Source organism: Phyllobates terribilis, unplaced genomic scaffold (assembly GCF_046119375.1).
Source record: "Phyllobates terribilis strain yellow unplaced genomic scaffold, ASM4611937v1 Scaffold_11__3_contigs__length_659146591, whole genome shotgun sequence".
Lineage (NCBI taxonomy): Eukaryota > Metazoa > Chordata > Amphibia > Anura > Dendrobatidae > Phyllobates > Phyllobates terribilis.
In genome coordinates this window covers 218,085,611-218,104,693 of record NW_027362771.1, presented here as the reverse complement: position 1 = coordinate 218,104,693, position 19,083 = coordinate 218,085,611, and the positions used below count along the sequence as shown (strand labels likewise).

Below are 19,083 nucleotides of genomic sequence, written 5' to 3'. Positions count from 1 at the left end.
CCCGTTTCCTAAAGAGGTATGTGCATCTTAATAACCCAGGAGTATCTGACTCCAACACGCCACCTCATCAAAACCGGCGTTAACATTGCCAGTCATGATGAATCAGGGTTATAGTCTTTATAGTTTATAACGTATGGTCCAGAATAAATAATACCTAAAACTGCTGCAATGGGATTGACAGCTCTAGTTTAGGGCTATGCGCATCTACAGTAGGATGTAAGCACATGATTCACACTGAGCTGCACTCTCCCATGCAACTCTCAAGTATAGATGTCTCCCTTGGATCCTAGAAAGACAATGTTTTCTAGCAACCACCAAAACAACCTAAGAATTAAAAAGAAAGAAAAAAAAAAAACAACAACAACAACTGTGGAGAGCTACAGTGGCATGTAAAAGTTTGGGCGCCCTGGTCAAAATTACTGTTATTGTGAACAGTTAAGCAAATTGAAGACGAAATGATCTCTAAAAGGCTTAAAGGTAAAGATGACACATTTACTTTGTATTTTAGGCAAATGATATATGTTCATTTTTTACATTTTAGAAAATACAAATAGGAAAATGGGCCGATGCAAAAGTTTGGGCACTCTTGGAGATTTGTGTGCTCAGATAACTGTCACCAAGGTTTCAGACCTTATGGCTCGTTCACTATCACTGTTAGGAAAGGCCAGGTGATGCAAATATACCAGCTTTATAAAAACCCAGCTTCCTCTAACAGCAGCCATGTGTTCTTCTAAGCAGCTGCCTAGCACTCTGAAAATGAAAATAAAAATGGTGGAGGCCCACAAAGAAGGAGAAGGCTATAAGAAGATAGCAAAGCGTTTTCAAGTTGCCCTTTCCTCAGTTCAAAATGTAATTAAGAAATGGTAGTTAACAGGAACAGTGGGGGTCAAGATAATCTCTGGAAGACCAAGAAAATTTCATTGAGAGCTGCACGTAGGATTGCTACAGAGGCAAATCAGAACCCCTGCTTGACTGCAAAAGACTTTAGAAAGATTTAGCAGACTCTGGAGTTGTGGTACATTGTTCTACTGTTCAGAGACACCTGCTCAAATATGGCTTCATGGAAAAGTCATCAGAAGAAATCCTCTCCTGCGTCCTCACCATAAAATTCAAAGTCAGAAGTATGCAGAATAACATCTAAACAAACCTGATGCATTTTGGAAACAAGTCCTGTGGACTGATGAGGTTAAAATAGAACTCTTTGGCCACAATGATCAAAAGGTATGTGTGGAGAAAAAAGGGCACAAAATTTCAGGAAAAGAACATCTCGCTATCCATTAAGCATAGGGGTGGATAAATCATGCTTTTGGGGTTGTGCTGCAGCCAATGGCACAGGGAACATTTCACGGATAGAGGGAAGAATGGATTCAATGAAATTTCAACAAAATTCTTGATGCAAGCATAACACCATCTGTAAAACAGCTGAAGATGAAAAGAGGATGGCTTCTACAAATGGATAATGATCCTAAACACACATTAAAATCCACAGTTGACTACCTCAAAAGACGCAAGCTGAAGGTTTTACAATGGCCCTCACAGTCCCCTGATCTGATCATCATTGAAAATCTGTGGCTAGAACTCAAAATAGCAGTGCATGCAAGATGACCCATGAATCTCACAGAGCTGGAAGAATTCTCCAAGGAAGAATGGATGAAAATCCCTCAAACAAGAATTGAAAGACTCTTGGCTGACTACAAAAAGCGTTTACAAACTGATACTTTCAAAACGGGGTGGTACTACCCATGCAGGGTGCTCAAACTTTTACATTGACCTATTTTCCTTTTTGTAATTTTTAAAATGGAAAAGATGAAAATACACACAACATTTTTTTTTTTTGCTTAAAATACAAATTAAATTTGTCTTCTTTAACTTTTGACCTTTTAGAGATCATTTCATCTTCAACTTGATTAACTGTTCACAATAACTTAAACCAGGGGTGCCCAAACTTTTACATGCCTCTGTATAATATTGGGGACATTTTTTGCAGAAGCTGTAAAAGATTTCAGAGTGTACATTGGGGTTGCAGTACAATACTGATAAGTGAATACTTTGCAAAGTACATTGTGTGGAGGTAAAATATAGTACTACCATTAATGTTCTTGATCTGTATTGTCTCACAAAATATATAAAATGGATATCCATCTACTCAGTGGTTTAACTAGAGTCCAATGGGCCCAGATACAAAATTTGGACCTGGGCCCCTACATCCTATAAAGACATATGTGTTCGTCCCCCATGTAATAATGGCCCCCATCCTGGCTACTTCTTATAATAATCTCCCCCATCCTAGGCCCCTTCCAGTAATAATGCCCCCCATCCTGGGCCCCATGCTATAACATTTTCCCCAATCCTGGGCACCTGCCTGGTATAATGTTACCCATTCTGGTACACTTCTGTTCTTCTCCAGCACATTTAAAAAGAAACAAATTATTATTTTTACCTTCCTCTACTCCCACACTGCATTTTCCTCTATAGCCAATGCAGGAGCCGACAGCTGACTTCAGTACAGACAGTGCAAGATGTCCCTGCCATGCGCTGGCTGCTGCCCTCTAATTGGCCGGTGGTGTGTATTGCAGCCTGAATGTGCATCCAAGGACGAACATCCAAGTGAAATTAGCGTCTGTGGGTCCCCCTCCTGCACAGGCCCAGTTACGGTTGCACCCTCTTCTTCGCGCCCGCATTTACTATACTGTACTGTACTATACTTTACTGCACTGTGAGGAAAGCCAAATCTCCATGAAAGTCCAAAAGGTCTCCAGACGTCAGGTAGGCGATAGCTCAATAAGGAAACCTAGGGCTAGTCTGGCTGTGCTTATCTATCTTTACCCCATTACCCTCACCCCAATATACCTATACCTATTTTTATGGGTTATGTCTTTTTGGTATATCTGTTGAATATTTTTAGCTGTATTTAATAAAAGTTAACTTTTAAGGGGTTGTTTTTTTGTTTGTTTTTCATTACTTGATTATACCCCATTTGCTCTACTCTGCCTCTGGCATAAGGTTGGTCTGTAAATTTGAGTATAATCAGTGTAAAAATGGAAATAGAATGGCTTCAAAAGTATGCCCAGAACACATGAGAGTTATTGAGGAGTTGTGATCACGTCACAATTAGCATCAATTTTCAGTAATTATCTACTTGGAAAACTAGACCAAACACTATTCAGATATTTTAAATAAAATAAGAAAAAAATAGGGAAAAAAGGAAAATATATACATATGCTAAAATCAGTCTTAAAAACGGTTTAAAAAATATATATTCAGATCACGAAGATTAAACCTCAACATTATCATTCCAGATTAGCAAGCCCTGCTATAACTCAAGCAGCCACTAGGTTATACTGCAGGATCAGTTATAAGGAAGCAATGGTGATATAGAAGAAAACAACTGGGGACAAAAATGAATGTGGAAATGTTTGGAAAAAATATGCATTAAACTCTTTAACAGTACAAATATTGTGCCAGTTAAAAATCACATCTGCATTTGGAAGAAAATAGGTATTTTATAGGATATTAACACAAATGACAGAAGTAAATAACAATCTTTACCCAGAACATCGCCAAGGGATCATATTGTTAATCTACATTTCAACCACTATAGTGTATCTCATCTTCTTCATGGACTTCATTACAACTTTTAAATCAGATAACAGTAGAAGGTAAATGCAATAATCATGGCTATATTCTACTCTCTTCTTTGCACGACAGAGCTTTAACTTGCATTCGTGATTGCATGTGACCTGTGTGCACAATGATTTCTGGAATTATTCCTGAGCCTACAAAGTGATTTGCATGCCCAGATCATGCTTGTTTATAATAAGATGCCCCTGAGGGGCTGTAGATTGCAAGCATCCAATATTGATTGTTGGCCTTGTCCCTTGGGCACATGGGATTTCTGCAGAACCTCTGAATCTTTGGATATTATGTACAGTAGACGGATGGATGTTCAAAGTCTTTGCAATTTTACGTTGAGGAACATTTTTCTGACATTGTTCCATAATTTTTAGATGCAGTTGTTCAGATTGGGGAGCATCTGACCATCTTAGCTTCTGAGGGACTCTGACTCTCTAACGTGCTCTTTTTATACAGTCATGTGACTTAGATTAATATTGAGTCTCCAGCAGTTTTGCATTAATATCATTTACTTTTCAGCCTTTTGTTATTCCCTGTCCCAACTTTATTGAGATGTGTTGAGATGTGTTGCTACCATCAATTTCTAATGGAGTTTCTTTTTTCAAATTAAATACAATAAATGCCTAACAACTTCTGATGTGTTCTATGTTGTGAATTAAATACGGCTATATGAGATTCCTAAATGATTGCATTATTGTTTTCTTTACATTTAACACAGCATTGAATAAAATATGTGGGGAAGATTTCTGAAACTGCAAAGAAAAAATGAATTGCTTGTAGTAACTTACTAGGTTGCGTCTTTAATTTTAACCCCTTAAGGACCTCAGCTTTTTCCATTTTTGCTCCCCTTCTTCCCAGAGCCATAGCCTTTATATTTTTTGGTCAATATGGCCGTGTGAGGGCTTATTTTTTGCGTGACGAGTTGTACTTTTAAACGCCATCGCTGGTTTTACCATATCATGTACTGGAAAATGGGGGAAAAAATCCAAGTGCGGTGAAATTGCAAAAAAAAAAATCCAATTCCACAGTTGTTGTTTTTTTTTGTTTGTTTTTTTTTACCACGTTCACTGAATGCTAAAACTGACCTGCCATTATTATTCTCCAGGTCATTACGAGTTCGAAGATACCAAACATGTATAGGTTCTTTTTTATTTAAGTGGTGGAAAAAAGATCCAAAGTTTGCTTAAAAAAAAAAAAAAAAAATTGGAGCCATTTTCCGAGACCCGTAGTGTCTCCATTTTTCGGGATCTGGGGCCGGGTGAGGGCTTATTTTTTGCGTGCCGAGCTGACGTTTTTATTGATACCATTTTGGGATAAATCCGATGTTTTATTCGCCCGTTATTGCATTTTACTGCAATGTTGCGACGACCAAAAAAACTTAATTCTGGCGTTTAGAATTTTTTTCTCGTTATGCCGTTTACCTATCGGATTAATTCTTTTTTTATATTGATAGATCGGATGATTCTGAAAGTGGTGATACCAAATATGTGTATGTGGGAATTTTTAAAGGGGCGAAAGGTTTTTTTTTTTTATATTTTTAAACCCATTTTTTTTTACACTTTCTACATGCTTCAATAGTCTCCATAGGAGACTAGAAGCCGCAGTTTCCTGATCGTTTCTACTGCATACAGGCGATGAGCAGATCGCCTGTATGCAGGAGAAATGCTCCTGTGCTATGAGCGCCGACCTAGTGGCGGTCATAGCTAGCGAGATATGACAACCACAGGGTCTGCTGCAGACCCCGGGTTGCCATACCCAACCATCAGTGACCCACGATCACATGACGGAGTCACTGATGGGCGGGGCTAAGGCCGCACTTCCGGCGCGGCGCTGTTAAATGCCGCTGTCAGAGATTGACAGCGGAGTTTAACTGGTTAACAGCCGCGGGTGGTTCGCGATTCCACCCGCGGCTGTTGCGGGCACATGTCAGCTGAGCCTCTACACAATTAAAGAAGTTGTCCACTACTTGGACAGCTCCTTGTCATACCCCACACTTGGCCTCGATAAAATAAAAAAGCCTATACTCACCTAAGGTGCTGGCATCGTTCCCACGGGGTCGGCACTCGCGCTCCCTTGGGATCCTGTGCTGTTGTTGTGACACGTTAAGCTGGTGCCCAATCAGCGCTGGCATCACTGTATCCGCCTCCTGTCGAATTGAACATGAAGAGGAAGTCAGAGAGCAGCTGCAGCCCGGACTTCCTCTACATGTTCGATTTGTCCAAAGGCGGGGGACAGTGACACCAGCACTGATTGGGCGCCGGGGTCATGTGTCACAACCACCGCACGAGAGTCCCTGGACCGTGAGTGCCGACACTGCTGGAATGGTGACAGCACGGGAGAGGAGTATAAGCTTTTTTATTTTATCAGGGCCAAACATTTATTTCAAGAAGGGGTTGTCCAAGTGGTGGACAAACTCTTGAAATCTCCCTCAGTAGGTCTATGAGAAAGGTGATAAAAAATAAATGTACTCAGGCTTACCCACTATGTTTCATATGTGGCGGTTTGTCCATCTTTACTGCCAATTTAATCCTCAGGTCAGTATCTTGGCTGTGCTTGGGTACGGTCATTTTGTGCAGTTCTGGCATCTTTGAACTATTGGGGGTTGGCGTAAGTATTACCTAAGAAAAAATATAGTATGACAGCCATTATTAGCTACATAATGCATTTCTATTATTTCTTAAAAAAAATACTTTTTAAAAAAATCTTAGAGAAAGTAAATTAAAAAAATCTATTCACAACACAGCAAAATAAGGAATGAAGTAGTAATTAATTGGGTATACAGTAATTCCTTTAACCCCTTCACGCCATGGCAATTTTCCATTTTTTCTTTAATTTTTTTCTCCCTACTTCCAAGACCCATAACGGTTTTATTTTTCCGTCAATATGGCAGTATGTGGGCTTCATTTTTGGGAGACAAGTTGTAGATTTGAGTGACACCTTTCAGTCTACCACATAGTGTACTGAAAAATGTTCCAAGTGCGTTGAAATTGCCAAAAAGTGCAATTTCACAATCGTTTTTTGGGGTTTTTATTTACCATGTTCACTATATGGTAAAACTGACCTGCCATTATGATTCTCCAGGTCAGTAGAAGTATGCAGATACCAAACATGTATAGTTTTGTTTTTTTATTAAAGTGATGAAAAAAGATAAAAAGATTCGGAAATTTGTAAGTAATTTTTTTTTTTGCTGTTGTCGCCATTTTCCGTGATCTATGACCTTTTCATTTTTCGGGACACGGGACTGGGTAAGGTTTTTTTTTTAGCCCTGATCTGATGTTTTTATTGATACTATTCTGGGTTAGATATGAGGTTTTGATCGGCTCTTATTGGATTTTATTACAATGTTGAGGTCGATCAAAACATTAATGGCGGACATTTCTGAACGCAGTTACACAAAATGTGTGTATTTCATTTTTTTATTGTTTTAATTTTATTGGGATAAAATGGGGGTGATGTGAACGTTTTGTTTTTTTTCGTATTTTTAAAACTTTTTTTTTTTTTTTTTCACTTTTTAATGGATTTAACAGTTGGGTGAGATAGCTTTGGGCTGAATGATCAACCGAAGCATCAAATCGGCCAAAATCCATCTAATGTGTCTAATCGGCTTTACTTGAAGCAATGCAGCTGTAAAAGTTATGTCTAGTTTACATTTTTATGGATGGAGAAGTGGTAAAACCACCCACGGACATGGACCCACATGTCCATAAAATAAGGAAAGTACTAAGTAAACCAAACATGACCAATGTATGCATGTCGTGAGACTGCGGTGCCATAACGCCACAAGATGGGTGAAACCTACTTTTCCAAGTTCCTTATCTTCCAAAGCCAAAACACCAGTGCTTTCTGTAAAGAGCTTAACTTTAACAATTGGCCGAGGGTGTGTAGTTGTAAAATCTCCTTGAGTTCCCCATCTGTAAAACAAAAACAATTTGTTAAAGTCAGATGCCTTTTAATAATGTACATTATTTACTTTAAAAGCTGTAAGTCCTAAATGTATTAACTTCTGTCCCTATATCCTTAAATTTTAAAGTCACTTTATTACAGTATGTAACGTACATAGATCTCTTTTCACATTACGTTTCAGCTGTAGGCTTATGCCTTGGTATTTGTTGTGCAGAATTAAAAAAATAAATATATAATACTACTGTGTAGTATCGTTTATTTTATGTGCAGTATTCCTCTGTATAGAGCGATATATTCCATAAAGTAAGCAAACTAATATGAATGAGTTAGTATGGATATAATCTCTGCATTTGTGTGAAGAGTTTTCCCAGCACATACGTCAAATAATAATGTGGACACGCTGATCTACTGAAGATACGGCAATCCTATATCGATATGATTACATTGTTTAACCCATTTGTTTCCATTGCCACAAGACAATAGAACACAATGCTCTTTTTTGTTAATCTAAAGAGGTGCCAAATTCTGTGTCAATTTTTTAATAGTGGTCGGAGTTCTATTTTTTTTTCCCTCAGCTTTATTAAGGAGCTAACTATAATGTACTGGATTCCTCTGGTTGCCACTAGAGGGAGCATAGAAGCATACTGTTCTCTATTGAATTTAATATACAATAAACTCTAGCAATTTAGATCATTGTATTAGAAATTCAGTTCCGAACACTGTAAAGAAATATTCTGGCCAAGTGGATTAATCAATTTAGAACCTTAAGAAAAGCTATTACTATTATATGGTAACCAATTGTCCTTACAGTTTATATAGTATTTCTGATTATTTGGTTTAATGTTCAGTCTAAGATCTCACATCTATTCTAAGTCGTCTCTCAGCATACCAACTGTACAGACTAAGGCTGGATTTACACATCCATGACTTGCAGTACGTGCACGGACTGGCTTCGGTCTCCTGGCCTGAACTCTACAGCCTCAGAGGCTGCCGAGTGTGAATGTGTGTCTGCAGTCTAATGCACAGGTTTTTTCAATTTCAGATATCCAGAGCCCATTTAATACCAGTCCCTAGGGCTTAAAAGAGAAATAATTACATGGATTTTGGACTGTAGACTCTTCTCTAGGGAGTAGAAGAGCAGACACTTGGCTAATTAATTTGTGTTGCACAAATCCCCAAATTAAGACTTCAAGGAAATTAAATTTGCAGTCCTTTGTCTATATGCTGTCTTTCGATAACGTTACCATTCTTTTTCTAGGCCATAACTTAAAAATGTTTTATTTTGTTGATGGTCAATAGATGAAGCATTAGGATTGTGACCTACTAGAAGAATTACCATTTTAGGTGCAGTAATAGGGATGGCTCAGCTGTTTAATACTGCTTACAACTAGCTTTTCTTAATAGGTTATTTATGACAACTTTTGCAAATAAAAAGCTAGTGGTCTTTTCTGAAAAACAGACAAAAAAACCCTATATATTTTCATGTGCATCACAAGTGGTTTTTCTTTTTCTTTCTTAGAAGCAATACAAAGTGCAATGTTATATTTATTATTAATACTTATTGGTACACTAGTGTAGATTCATGTATTTTCTTGCTGTGAAACTTTAGATAGGGGGATAGTATGCTTTAAATGGCAAAAACACACTTTTCTAGTAATAAACAGTCGAATCCCAACTTCTCTGTAAAATAGAGCACTAAATTAAAATAGTTCACCAATCCACAAAATCATTCCAAGTTCAAGGAACAATCTGGCAAATAGAACAGTTTGTCAATGAAGAGTATGCTAATTCATTAAAATAGTTAAAAGGAATCTGTCAGCAGGTTTTTGGTATGTAAGCTGAAGACCGCATGCCTTAGGGGTCAAAACACAGATTTGATGGTTGCAATGATTGTTTTAGCACCAGGAGCTTATCATTGCTTGAACACAGCAGTGATTGCCTCCAGGCCCCTCTTGTGATGAGCACCTCACTCTCTATGGACTTTGTACATGAAGATCCTGGTGTGGGAGGGTTAGCTTCTTCAGCTCTGCTATATTGCTAAATCTAAAAACTGTGTGTCAGAAAGGCTGCACCCAGTAAACTAAGTGATACATCGTTGAATTCAGCTTCTCTTTGCCTAAATCAGGCTGCTCACAGATGAGGTAACAAAAACCTGCTGACAGATTCCTGAGAAATCAGCGTTTGAATTCATATACAAATGAGGCTTTAGATCTGAAGCCTCTGTCACTCCAGTTCTATTCATCACCCAGTCCTCTCGCTTGACTTACAGCCTCCATATTGTGTGACTTCAGGTAAAATAACCATACATTAAGCAGGAGGAGTCGGTGCTGGTGGGAATAGAGTTGGAGTGACAAAGGCTTCAGATCTACAAATAAATCTTCAGACTCATTAGCATTTAAATTCAAACACTGATTTCTCAGTAACAGAGGAACAGACTGACCCTGTAAAGGAATTTCTAGTCATGTGTTTAAAGAGTTGCACGAACAAAAATAGTTTTGGGGGATGAGGGGGCAATCTTGTTGACTGGCTCTCTTTAACTCAGTGTTTCTCAACTCCGGACCTCAAGGCCCACCAACAGGTCATGTTTTCAGGATTTCCTTAGTGTTGCACAGGTGATGGAATTATTGCCTGTGCAGATGATGTAATTATCACCAGAGCAATGCTAAGGAAAACCTGAAAACATGACCTGTTGGTGGGTCTTGAGGACTGGAGTTGAGAAACACTGCTTTAACTGGTTCTCTCTGTAAAAAGTAATTTTGCAAATGAAGACCCGTAAAAAAAAATTCACACAATTTGGCTCTTTGTTTCCCTGTATTATTCAACTTTGAAAATTTAACAGGTTGAATCCTTTTCTCCATAAACATCTTATGGGTGGATAGTTGGGAGGCTTCCTTACATATTAGAGATTCAGCCAATCCCACCGTTATCAGCAAGTGTGGATGACTTTAGTCTAATGTGTGTGAGGACCCAGTGGATCAGATAATATATTTTTTCCTTCCCATGATCCTTACTCCAAATATCCTTTCCATCTAAAATTAGGTAGGACAGAATGGATATTCCATATGTGATTATGTAAAAGATGCATTAGATAGGATACATTTACAAAAGTAAAACTCTAAAAAACAAACATATTGAAAAGTAAACATGAAAATATAAAATGTTATATAATTAATTATAAATTTTAGGGGTATTCTCTTCTTGTAAATGTATGGCATAGGTCACAGGATATTCCATAAATGTATAGTAAATGTGAATCTTGCTATTGGGACCCACATCAGTCTTGAGAACAAGGCATTGGCGCATGCCACAATCAGTAGAGAGGTGGTCGGAATTCTCATACAAAATAATAGGAATCTTGACCACCTCTCCAACATCTGCATGCGACAGAGCCCCATTCTCGAGACTGATGCAGGTAATTGCGGCATTTCAATCTATTGTATATTTATAGCATATCCTATAGACAAACCATAAATGTACAAGAAGTGAATACCACTCTAATACAAAAAATGTGTGGATGTACAGTTGCACATATCTCCAGTAATTGCCTATGTATGTGTGTGTCTATATTTGTGTTGCCTGTCCATGAATGTGCACATCCATTTGCGCAGTGATTGCTTGTATATGTGCAATCAGCTGGTCATGCATATAACATTAAGATCTAGCAGGAGGAGACCTCTAATATACCATTAACAGGAGGGGATAGACACATTCATCTCCTACCCTCCCTAATCACTGAACAAGGGGATGCCTACAAAACACTACCATTAAACTCAACTAGTCATTTTCTGACGTTTTCCAATGCCCCAAAAAATCTACACTGTTTTAAGTATATATGTTTAATTAGCAAACATAAACTAAGCTAATTTATTCAGTTTAAACTTTTTTTGAACTAGAGGAATCAAAGAAAATAATTATTCAGCTATATTAAAAAGCTGTACAAGTATTCATTTTACATTTAATATGTTTACACAACTCTTAAATTGACTTGGAATTCCAAACCATGCAATCAATGAAATGCAAATGTCTTTTGTGCTTTTAACACATCTTAGTAGTGTAGAAAATGTTTTAACATTACATTAACAATTCAATATTCAATTTTCAACTTTACAGAAAAGCACAAAAACAACAACAAAAAGTAAAAACAAAAAAATGTAGCGTACATGACCAGCAGAGTTAGAATAGTCACTTACTGAGGTCTTGAGGCTTCAGCTTGATCGGTCTGGAGTTTTTCGCCACCCTCTACTTCCATTGTACAGTATACAATTCTGTTTGGGGCCACTGATTTCAAGCCCTGGACTTCCATGATAACAATCTGCATAATAAAAAGGGCAAGTCCAATAAACATAATAATAGTATAAAAAGGTAATCTAAAAATAAATCTAATGAAAAATATGTAAAATAATAATAATGACTAACTGATGAGACAAATCTATCTTCACATTAATTGCACAGATGGATTCAGACTAAATTTGAACTAGTTCATTCAGTATCTGGTGACCTTGGAATTTGCCTCCCCAATAAACTGACCAAAACAACTGAATCTAAGAGACATGCAAAAAAATGTTTCACAAATAAAAATGCTTGGAAGTCTGTATTTAACTCAGTTGAAGAAAATTTTCATGATTGCATCTAAGACAGTCCAGTGGTACAACTAAAAAAGGTCAAGACCCTTCTAGTTGAACAGCTGTGAAGTTCCCTTTGAAGATCGGTTTCGTTAAAGGGGATGCCACACGAAGCTCAATAGAGTGTGTGGAAAAGTGTATTTGCAATACACATCAATTAAAAATAGTGTGCTGTTTTGTTATTGCATTACAGTTCATTTGTAGCAGTGCCCACATGGCTAAAAAGTTGGCTCCCATGCTCAGTAGTTTTCATGTTCATGCCGAATAGTGATAGGACACTACAAAAAAAGGTACGACGTGGTAATCAGAGGAGAATTGCAATATGTGAAGTAGATGTAGCAAGTGGGGATGGGAGAGAAAGGAGAGAAATACAGGAAAATGTAGACCGATAATGGACTATTTATGCAGTCAGGGCAGGAAGACCAGAGGATTTAGTAGAAGCTGCCTGCAATGTACCACTGGGACATTCTGTTGCTTCCTTGTCACATGAGAAGAGAATAAACCACAAAGGGTCAAGATGGGAGACAACACTGGACAGTGGTGTTTTATTACACAGATAAGGTAAAATTAATGATGTCCATTACTCCAAAAGTGTGTTTATTTTTGAATTTGTGGGATGACTCTTATGTAAAAAGAAATCCTGTGCTATGAATAATCTTCTGTGACCCAAAGAGAAGAGTTAGGGTATGTGCACACGTTCAGGAATTGAAGCAGAAATTTCCTGAGAGTTTTTGCCTCTCCCTGGCAGAAAAAAACGCATGCGGATTTACATGCGTTATTTTACGTGTTTTTTGAAGCATCAATGAATGATTTCTGGAGCTAAATAAAGTTGGTGGGACATTGCTTAAGCCCTTGGATTACCATAAGAATTGGGGTGAGTATATTGGTTCATTTAAATGATTAAAGAATGTGTCTGTTGTATTTCAAATAAAGTGTTTACACTGTGTCAGTGAGTTTCTTTACTTTGATTGGTCATGAAAAGGTCTGATTGACACCTTGCCATAACCAGTCCCATTCACCCAATCTCCATTAGCATTTCTATTCATGTAATTTTTGCGACTGCTGTTAGCTGTTTTTTTTAGTCTGGGAATGTGCCACTAGGCAAACATTTCCCTGGCCATTAAATAATACCTCACAGCTGGTTCGTTAGCCGCTACGCCCCTCCGATCAGCACTCAGCAGCGCTTTGGGCACAACGTATTTATGTTGCGTCCAAAACGCGTTGTTCTAATGCCGCACTTTTGTGATCAGTACATGTGAATCCACTGCATATAATGACACTTCAATCGGTCAAAATCTGCAATGGAGACTAGCGTGTCCGCTACAGAAATTGACATGCTGCAGGTGAGTTTGGGTACGTGGCCACGATCAGGAGCTGCTGCAGGTTTGACGCTGCGTGTATATATAGCGTCAAACCCGCAGCGTCCAGATGTTACAGTATAGTGGATAGGATCTCTAGAAATCCCACGTCCACTATGCATGCATCAGAGGCTGCGAAACACCCGTGGACACTGACATGCGGCGCGTCTTTCAGGACCGCAGCATGTCAATTTCTCTGACGGAGTCGCTAGTGTCCTCAACAGAAATTAGACCACTAGAATGTACTGAATGTGGTAAATCCGCATGGTTCAGTGAACACATGTGGATTTACCTGCGTTCAATAGAATGCAACGTTTTGGATGCGGCAAAAATTTGCGTCCAAAGCGCTGCTACGTCTGGATTGAGGGCACAGAGCCTAAAATTTAAAAAAAAACGGCATGGGCTCCCGTGTTATTTTTATAACCAGCAGAGGGAAAGCCGACCGCTGGGGGCTGATATTAGTAGCCGGGAAGGGGCCATTAGCCAACAATGTTTCCTGGCTATTAATATCAGCCCACAGCTGTTTGTTTAGCCTTTACTGGCTAGAAAAAAAATGATGTGGGGTCCCCCTATAAAATCTAGCCAGCAAAGGCTAAACTAGACAGCTGCGGGCTGATATTAATAGCCAGGGAAGTGGCCATGGATACTAGCCCCCTCCGCGGATATTAATATTACCCCTCAGAAGTCCCAGAAATGGTGCATCCATAAGATGCGCCAAATCTGGCGCTTAGCCTCGCTCTTCCACACTGCCCTGTGGGGTTGGGGTTCACGTCAGCCTTGTATTGGCGGCTGATGTGAAGCCCAGGTTAGTAATGGAGGGCGTCTGTAAGACGCCCCCATTACTAACCGCGTGGTTAAATGGTCGCCGCTTTTTCAATAAAAGACACGACCAGAATAAAAGTATTTTAATGAAATAAACACACACGGTTCTACAATTTTTTTTGTCACCCGCCTTCGCGAAGCCATTAATCTCCTGAAAAAAAAAAACGTAAAAAAAACAAACAACAATATTCCTCACCTGTCCGCCGTCAACGATCACGACTATCCTAAGATCCGGATCATTTCTACAGCTGTGACATCAGAAATCACTTATATCACAGCTGTAGAATACAGCACTGTATACTGTTTAGAACAGAAAAAAACATGAGTACAAAATGGCATAAAAAGTTAAAGTTTTATTTAGTCAATCTGTAAGTAACTTACATTAATATATTCATAATATAAATATAATGCATGACAAGAAAGTGCAATGTGCTGTAAGAAAAACGCAGTCCCACCTGCAAGGGCATATCATACCCAATCTAAAAAGATAGAGTCATTATACATAGTGTGGTATCTTTCCAGAGATATATTGGATAGAATAAGGCTACATATTCCAAGTGGAGCGCGTAAAAATGTTTAAACCAAACCCAGGTTCACCAAATGCTTATCACAATTGTATATGGGGTCCAGGGGGAAGCGGAGGACAGGTGGCAAAGGTGTCTCGACGCACGTTTTGCTTGCAAAAAGCGAAATGCATTAAAACTACATCATGTGAACTCAGCCTTATGGTATATTCAGTGTAGAGCTTGGCATTAAAGGCCACAGGAACCCCACACTTGAAATCAATAAATCGAATGGATGTTCAACAATATCTACTTGAACCCTATCTTGCCTGTTTTCCATCCGGGTAACACTATCCTGGTAACACTATAGGAAAAACAACCAAACATTCACATTTGGTGACCACTTCACTAGGACTCCCAGAAATAGGTTTTGTGATCTGCTACAGGGTAATGCAATATAAAATGGTCCATCTATACCAGTGGTCCCCAACCTTTCTTACATTGAGAGATACATTCAGTACCACCCTCCAGAACAGTAGTAAAATTTGAGAGTCCTTCATTACCGGTATGATGACAGCCAAAGCTTCTGTGCAAAAAGCATATCCAGACCTTGAGGCTCCATTCCCTCTATATTTAAAACCAGGGCTTTCCATTTTACCCTAATTGAGTATTCTCGCATCAGGCACAATCACAATTATTGCATCCAGCATGAAGCACCATTCTAACCTCTAATTGGCAGTATCATCCCATCTCCATCTTACCACATTTATCAGCATAACCACCCCACCTAGATCTGCTCTTCAGTGTGGTGTCACTCACAAAAGTCAGCATCTGGATACCTGCTCCTCGTAGCTGTTTGCTAAACCTGGTGCTAATACACCAACCTGGCAGACAGCTACAAACCACACATCACTGGCCCAGAAGATCACATGTGGAAATGTTGTGGACCCTTGCTTTATGGGCACACACTGACATATATATAAATAATCCAAGACAGGAGGCAGCACATCCAAAACAGTTAAGAAAATGAGGATCCATTAATCATCTACATTTCAGCTCTCTTTCTATGGAGTCTTTCTCAAGCATTGATACATATTCAAATACATGGGGGATAAATATACACAGACTCATTACGCAGTATAATTGGTGTAATAGAACAATAAAAATGAATTATAATTAAATGTGAAAACAGAAATGTACAGAGAGCTTATCATATGGTTACAAAAGAAAAGTGCAGTATATTGTGAAGTGGTTAAAAATTCACTAATGTCAAGGGTATCAAAAAGTTAACTGACAACAAACTCATTAAAATAGAGCAGCCAATACCTTGTTATAGTGCTATGTGTATACAGGCATCGGCTGCATGAGCGTCTATGGCCTCAGTCACACATGTGTCCAGTATGTGTGTTATCAGGTTTTTTTCACAGATACCACACGTACCCATTATAACCTATGGTGTTATTCACATGTCCGTATTTTTACACGGACCATGTATCTGTGCAAAACACATGCAGACATATCTGTTTTTCTCTAGCAGCACGGATGACGAGAGCCAATATAAGTCTATGGGTCCGTGAAAAACAGGTACTGTCTGTGTTTAACATTGCAAAGTATAGAAGAAGCTTTGCCATTTATTTATTTCTTTATCCATCAGTGAAAAACATTGATGACTTATGTTAAAAATGGACATACTGATGCAAAATTTTTTCACATACATGTTTAAAGACGGACGTGTGAATGAGGCCTTACCAACAAAACTCATGCTGCTATAAGTTCACAGTTGGTGAGTCTTTTGAAGCTATGATTACTTATCAGCAGCACTGCCTACATGAGTGCAAGATTCCACCAAGGAAACTGGCTCAGTATCCTATCGAAGATATGAAAATCCAAAAAAGGGGGCAGTACATACATATATACATACAGTACATATGTTTTATGGTGTACATACTTTCATGCATCAGCCCATTGTCTTCTGTGAACCATGTTACCTCCAAGAAAACACACAGTCATCATTGCTTAGCATTAAAAGGGTTTTAGTCAAAACACTGCTGCTTGTAACATTAACCCCAAATCAATCGTTTATCAGATTGATCAAGAACTTCAAAAGGTAGAAGTTCAATTGCTAAGAAGAAAGCTTCAGTGTGCCCAAGAAAGTCCAGCAAGTGCCAAGACCAGCTCTTAAAGACGATTTAGCTCTGGAATCAACACCAGTGAAGAGCTTGCTCAGGGATAGTAGCATATACAGTGTCAGTGTACCTACATGTATAGTGATGCAAATGCTTAAAGAGGCTGGCCTGGTGTCAAGAATGGCAGAAAAAGAAACCACTTCTCTCCAAGAAAATCACCAACTACAGATGGAGATTCAACATTAAATACAGTGATTAGACTGCAGAGGTGTGGTGTAAAAGTTATTTTTTCAGATAAAGCCCCCTTCAGACTGAAGTAAGGATGAGAACTGTGACAAGGCCTTAGGGTATGTGCACACGATGTAGAAATGCTCAGGATTTTTTCCTGAGCGTTTCTGCATCTCTCTGGCAGGAAAAAAAGCATGCGGATTGTACATGCGGTTTCCTGCCAGGGACATGCGGAAATGAAGCGGTCTTCACTTTCATTTCCGCATGCGGGTTGACAAGCGCTTCCCAAGCGATTTTAGCATCACTTGGAAAGTGCTTGTCAACTTCACACTATATAAATCCATGCAACCGGCATGGATTTATATAGTGTGTGAATGTCAAAAAATAAAAAATAAATATATACTTTACCCTCTGATGGCCCCCGGTGTCCTGCTTCGCTCGGTCCCGGCTGCCGGCAGTGAAGACTTTAGGACCTTCCGACGTCAGCGTCACGTGACCAGTCACATGACTCTGACGTCAGCGAAGGTCCTTCTTCATTCAACCGCGAAGTGCGGGGAATCAAGCAGGAGCGCTGCGCGGGCCGTCAGAAGGTGAGAATACAGTTATATGAAAAAGTTTGGGCACCCCTATTAATCTTAAGCTTAATGTTTTATAAAAATTGGTGTTTTTGCAACAGCTATTTCAGTTTGATATATGTAATAACTGTTGGACACAGTAATGTTTCTGCCTTGAAATGAGGTTTATTGTACTAACAGAAAATGTGCAATCTGCATTCAAACAAAATTTGACAGGTGCATAAGTATGGGCACCTCACCAGAAAAGTGACATTAATATTTAGTAGATGGTCCTTTTGCAAAAATACCAGCCTCTAGTCGCTTCCTGTAGCTTTTAATGATTTCCTGGATCCTGGATGAAGGTATTTTTGACCATTCCTCTTTACAAAACAATTCCAGTTCAGTTAAGTTTGATGGTCGCCGAGCATGGACAGCCCTCTTCAAATGATCCCACAGATGTTCAATGATCTTCAGGTCTAGGGACTGGGATGGCCATTCCAGAACATTGTAATTGTTCCTCTGCATGAATGCCTGAGTAGATTTGGAGCGGTGTTTTGGATCATTGTCTTGCTGAAAGATCCATCCCCTGCGTAACTTCAACTTTATCACTGATTCTTGAACATTATTGTCAAGAATCTGCTGATACTGAGTGGAATCCATGCGTCCCTCAACTTTAACAAGATTCCCAGTGCCGGAATTGGCTACACAGCCCCAAAGCATGATGGAACCTCCACCAAATTTTACTGTGGGTAGCAAGTGTTTTTCTTGGAATGCTGTGTTTTTTTGCCGCCATGCATAACGACTTTTTGCATGACCAAACAACTCAATCTTGGTTTCATCAGTCCACAGGACCTTCTTCCAAAAAGAAATTGGCTTCTCCAAATGTGCTTTTGCATACCTCAGCCGACTCTGTTTGTGGCGTGCTTGCAGAAACGGCTTCTTTCGCATCACTCTCCCATACAGCTTCTCCTTGTGCAAAGTGCGTTGTATAGTTGACCGATGCACAGTGACACCATCTGCAGCAAGTTGATGCTGCAGCTCTCTGGAGGTGGTCTGAGGATTGTCCTTGACTGATCTCACCATTCTTCTTCTCTGCCTTTCTGATGTTTTTCTTGGCCTGCCACTTCTGGCCTTAACAAGAACTGTCCCTGTGTTCTTCCATTTCCTTACTATGTTCCTCACAGTGGAAACTGACAGGTTAAATCTCTGAGACAGCTTTTCGTATCCTTCCCCTGAACAACTATGTTGAATAATCTTTGTTTTCAGATCATTTGACAGTTGTTTTGAGGAGCCCATGATGCCACTCTTCAGAGGAGATTCAAACAGGAGAACAG

The 19,083-nt window shown here is 39.1% G+C and overlaps 1 protein-coding gene across 10 annotated transcripts in view; it reads right to left on the bottom strand.

Annotated features, from left to right (window-relative positions):
* The window catches only part of CADPS2 (calcium dependent secretion activator 2), a 566,401-nt gene that overhangs the window by 422,894 nt on the left and 124,424 nt on the right, over positions 1-19,083 (bottom strand). For all 10 annotated transcript variants that reach the window (XM_073652053.1, XM_073652046.1, XM_073652044.1 and 7 more), the window contains exons 6-8: positions 11,727-11,848; positions 7,433-7,544; positions 6,112-6,251 (exon numbers count right to left, since the gene is read on the bottom strand). In XM_073652053.1, coding sequence (XP_073508154.1) covers positions 6,112-6,251; positions 7,433-7,544; positions 11,727-11,848 — 374 coding nt within the window. The remainder of the gene's footprint in view (positions 1-6,111; positions 6,252-7,432; positions 7,545-11,726; positions 11,849-19,083) is intronic.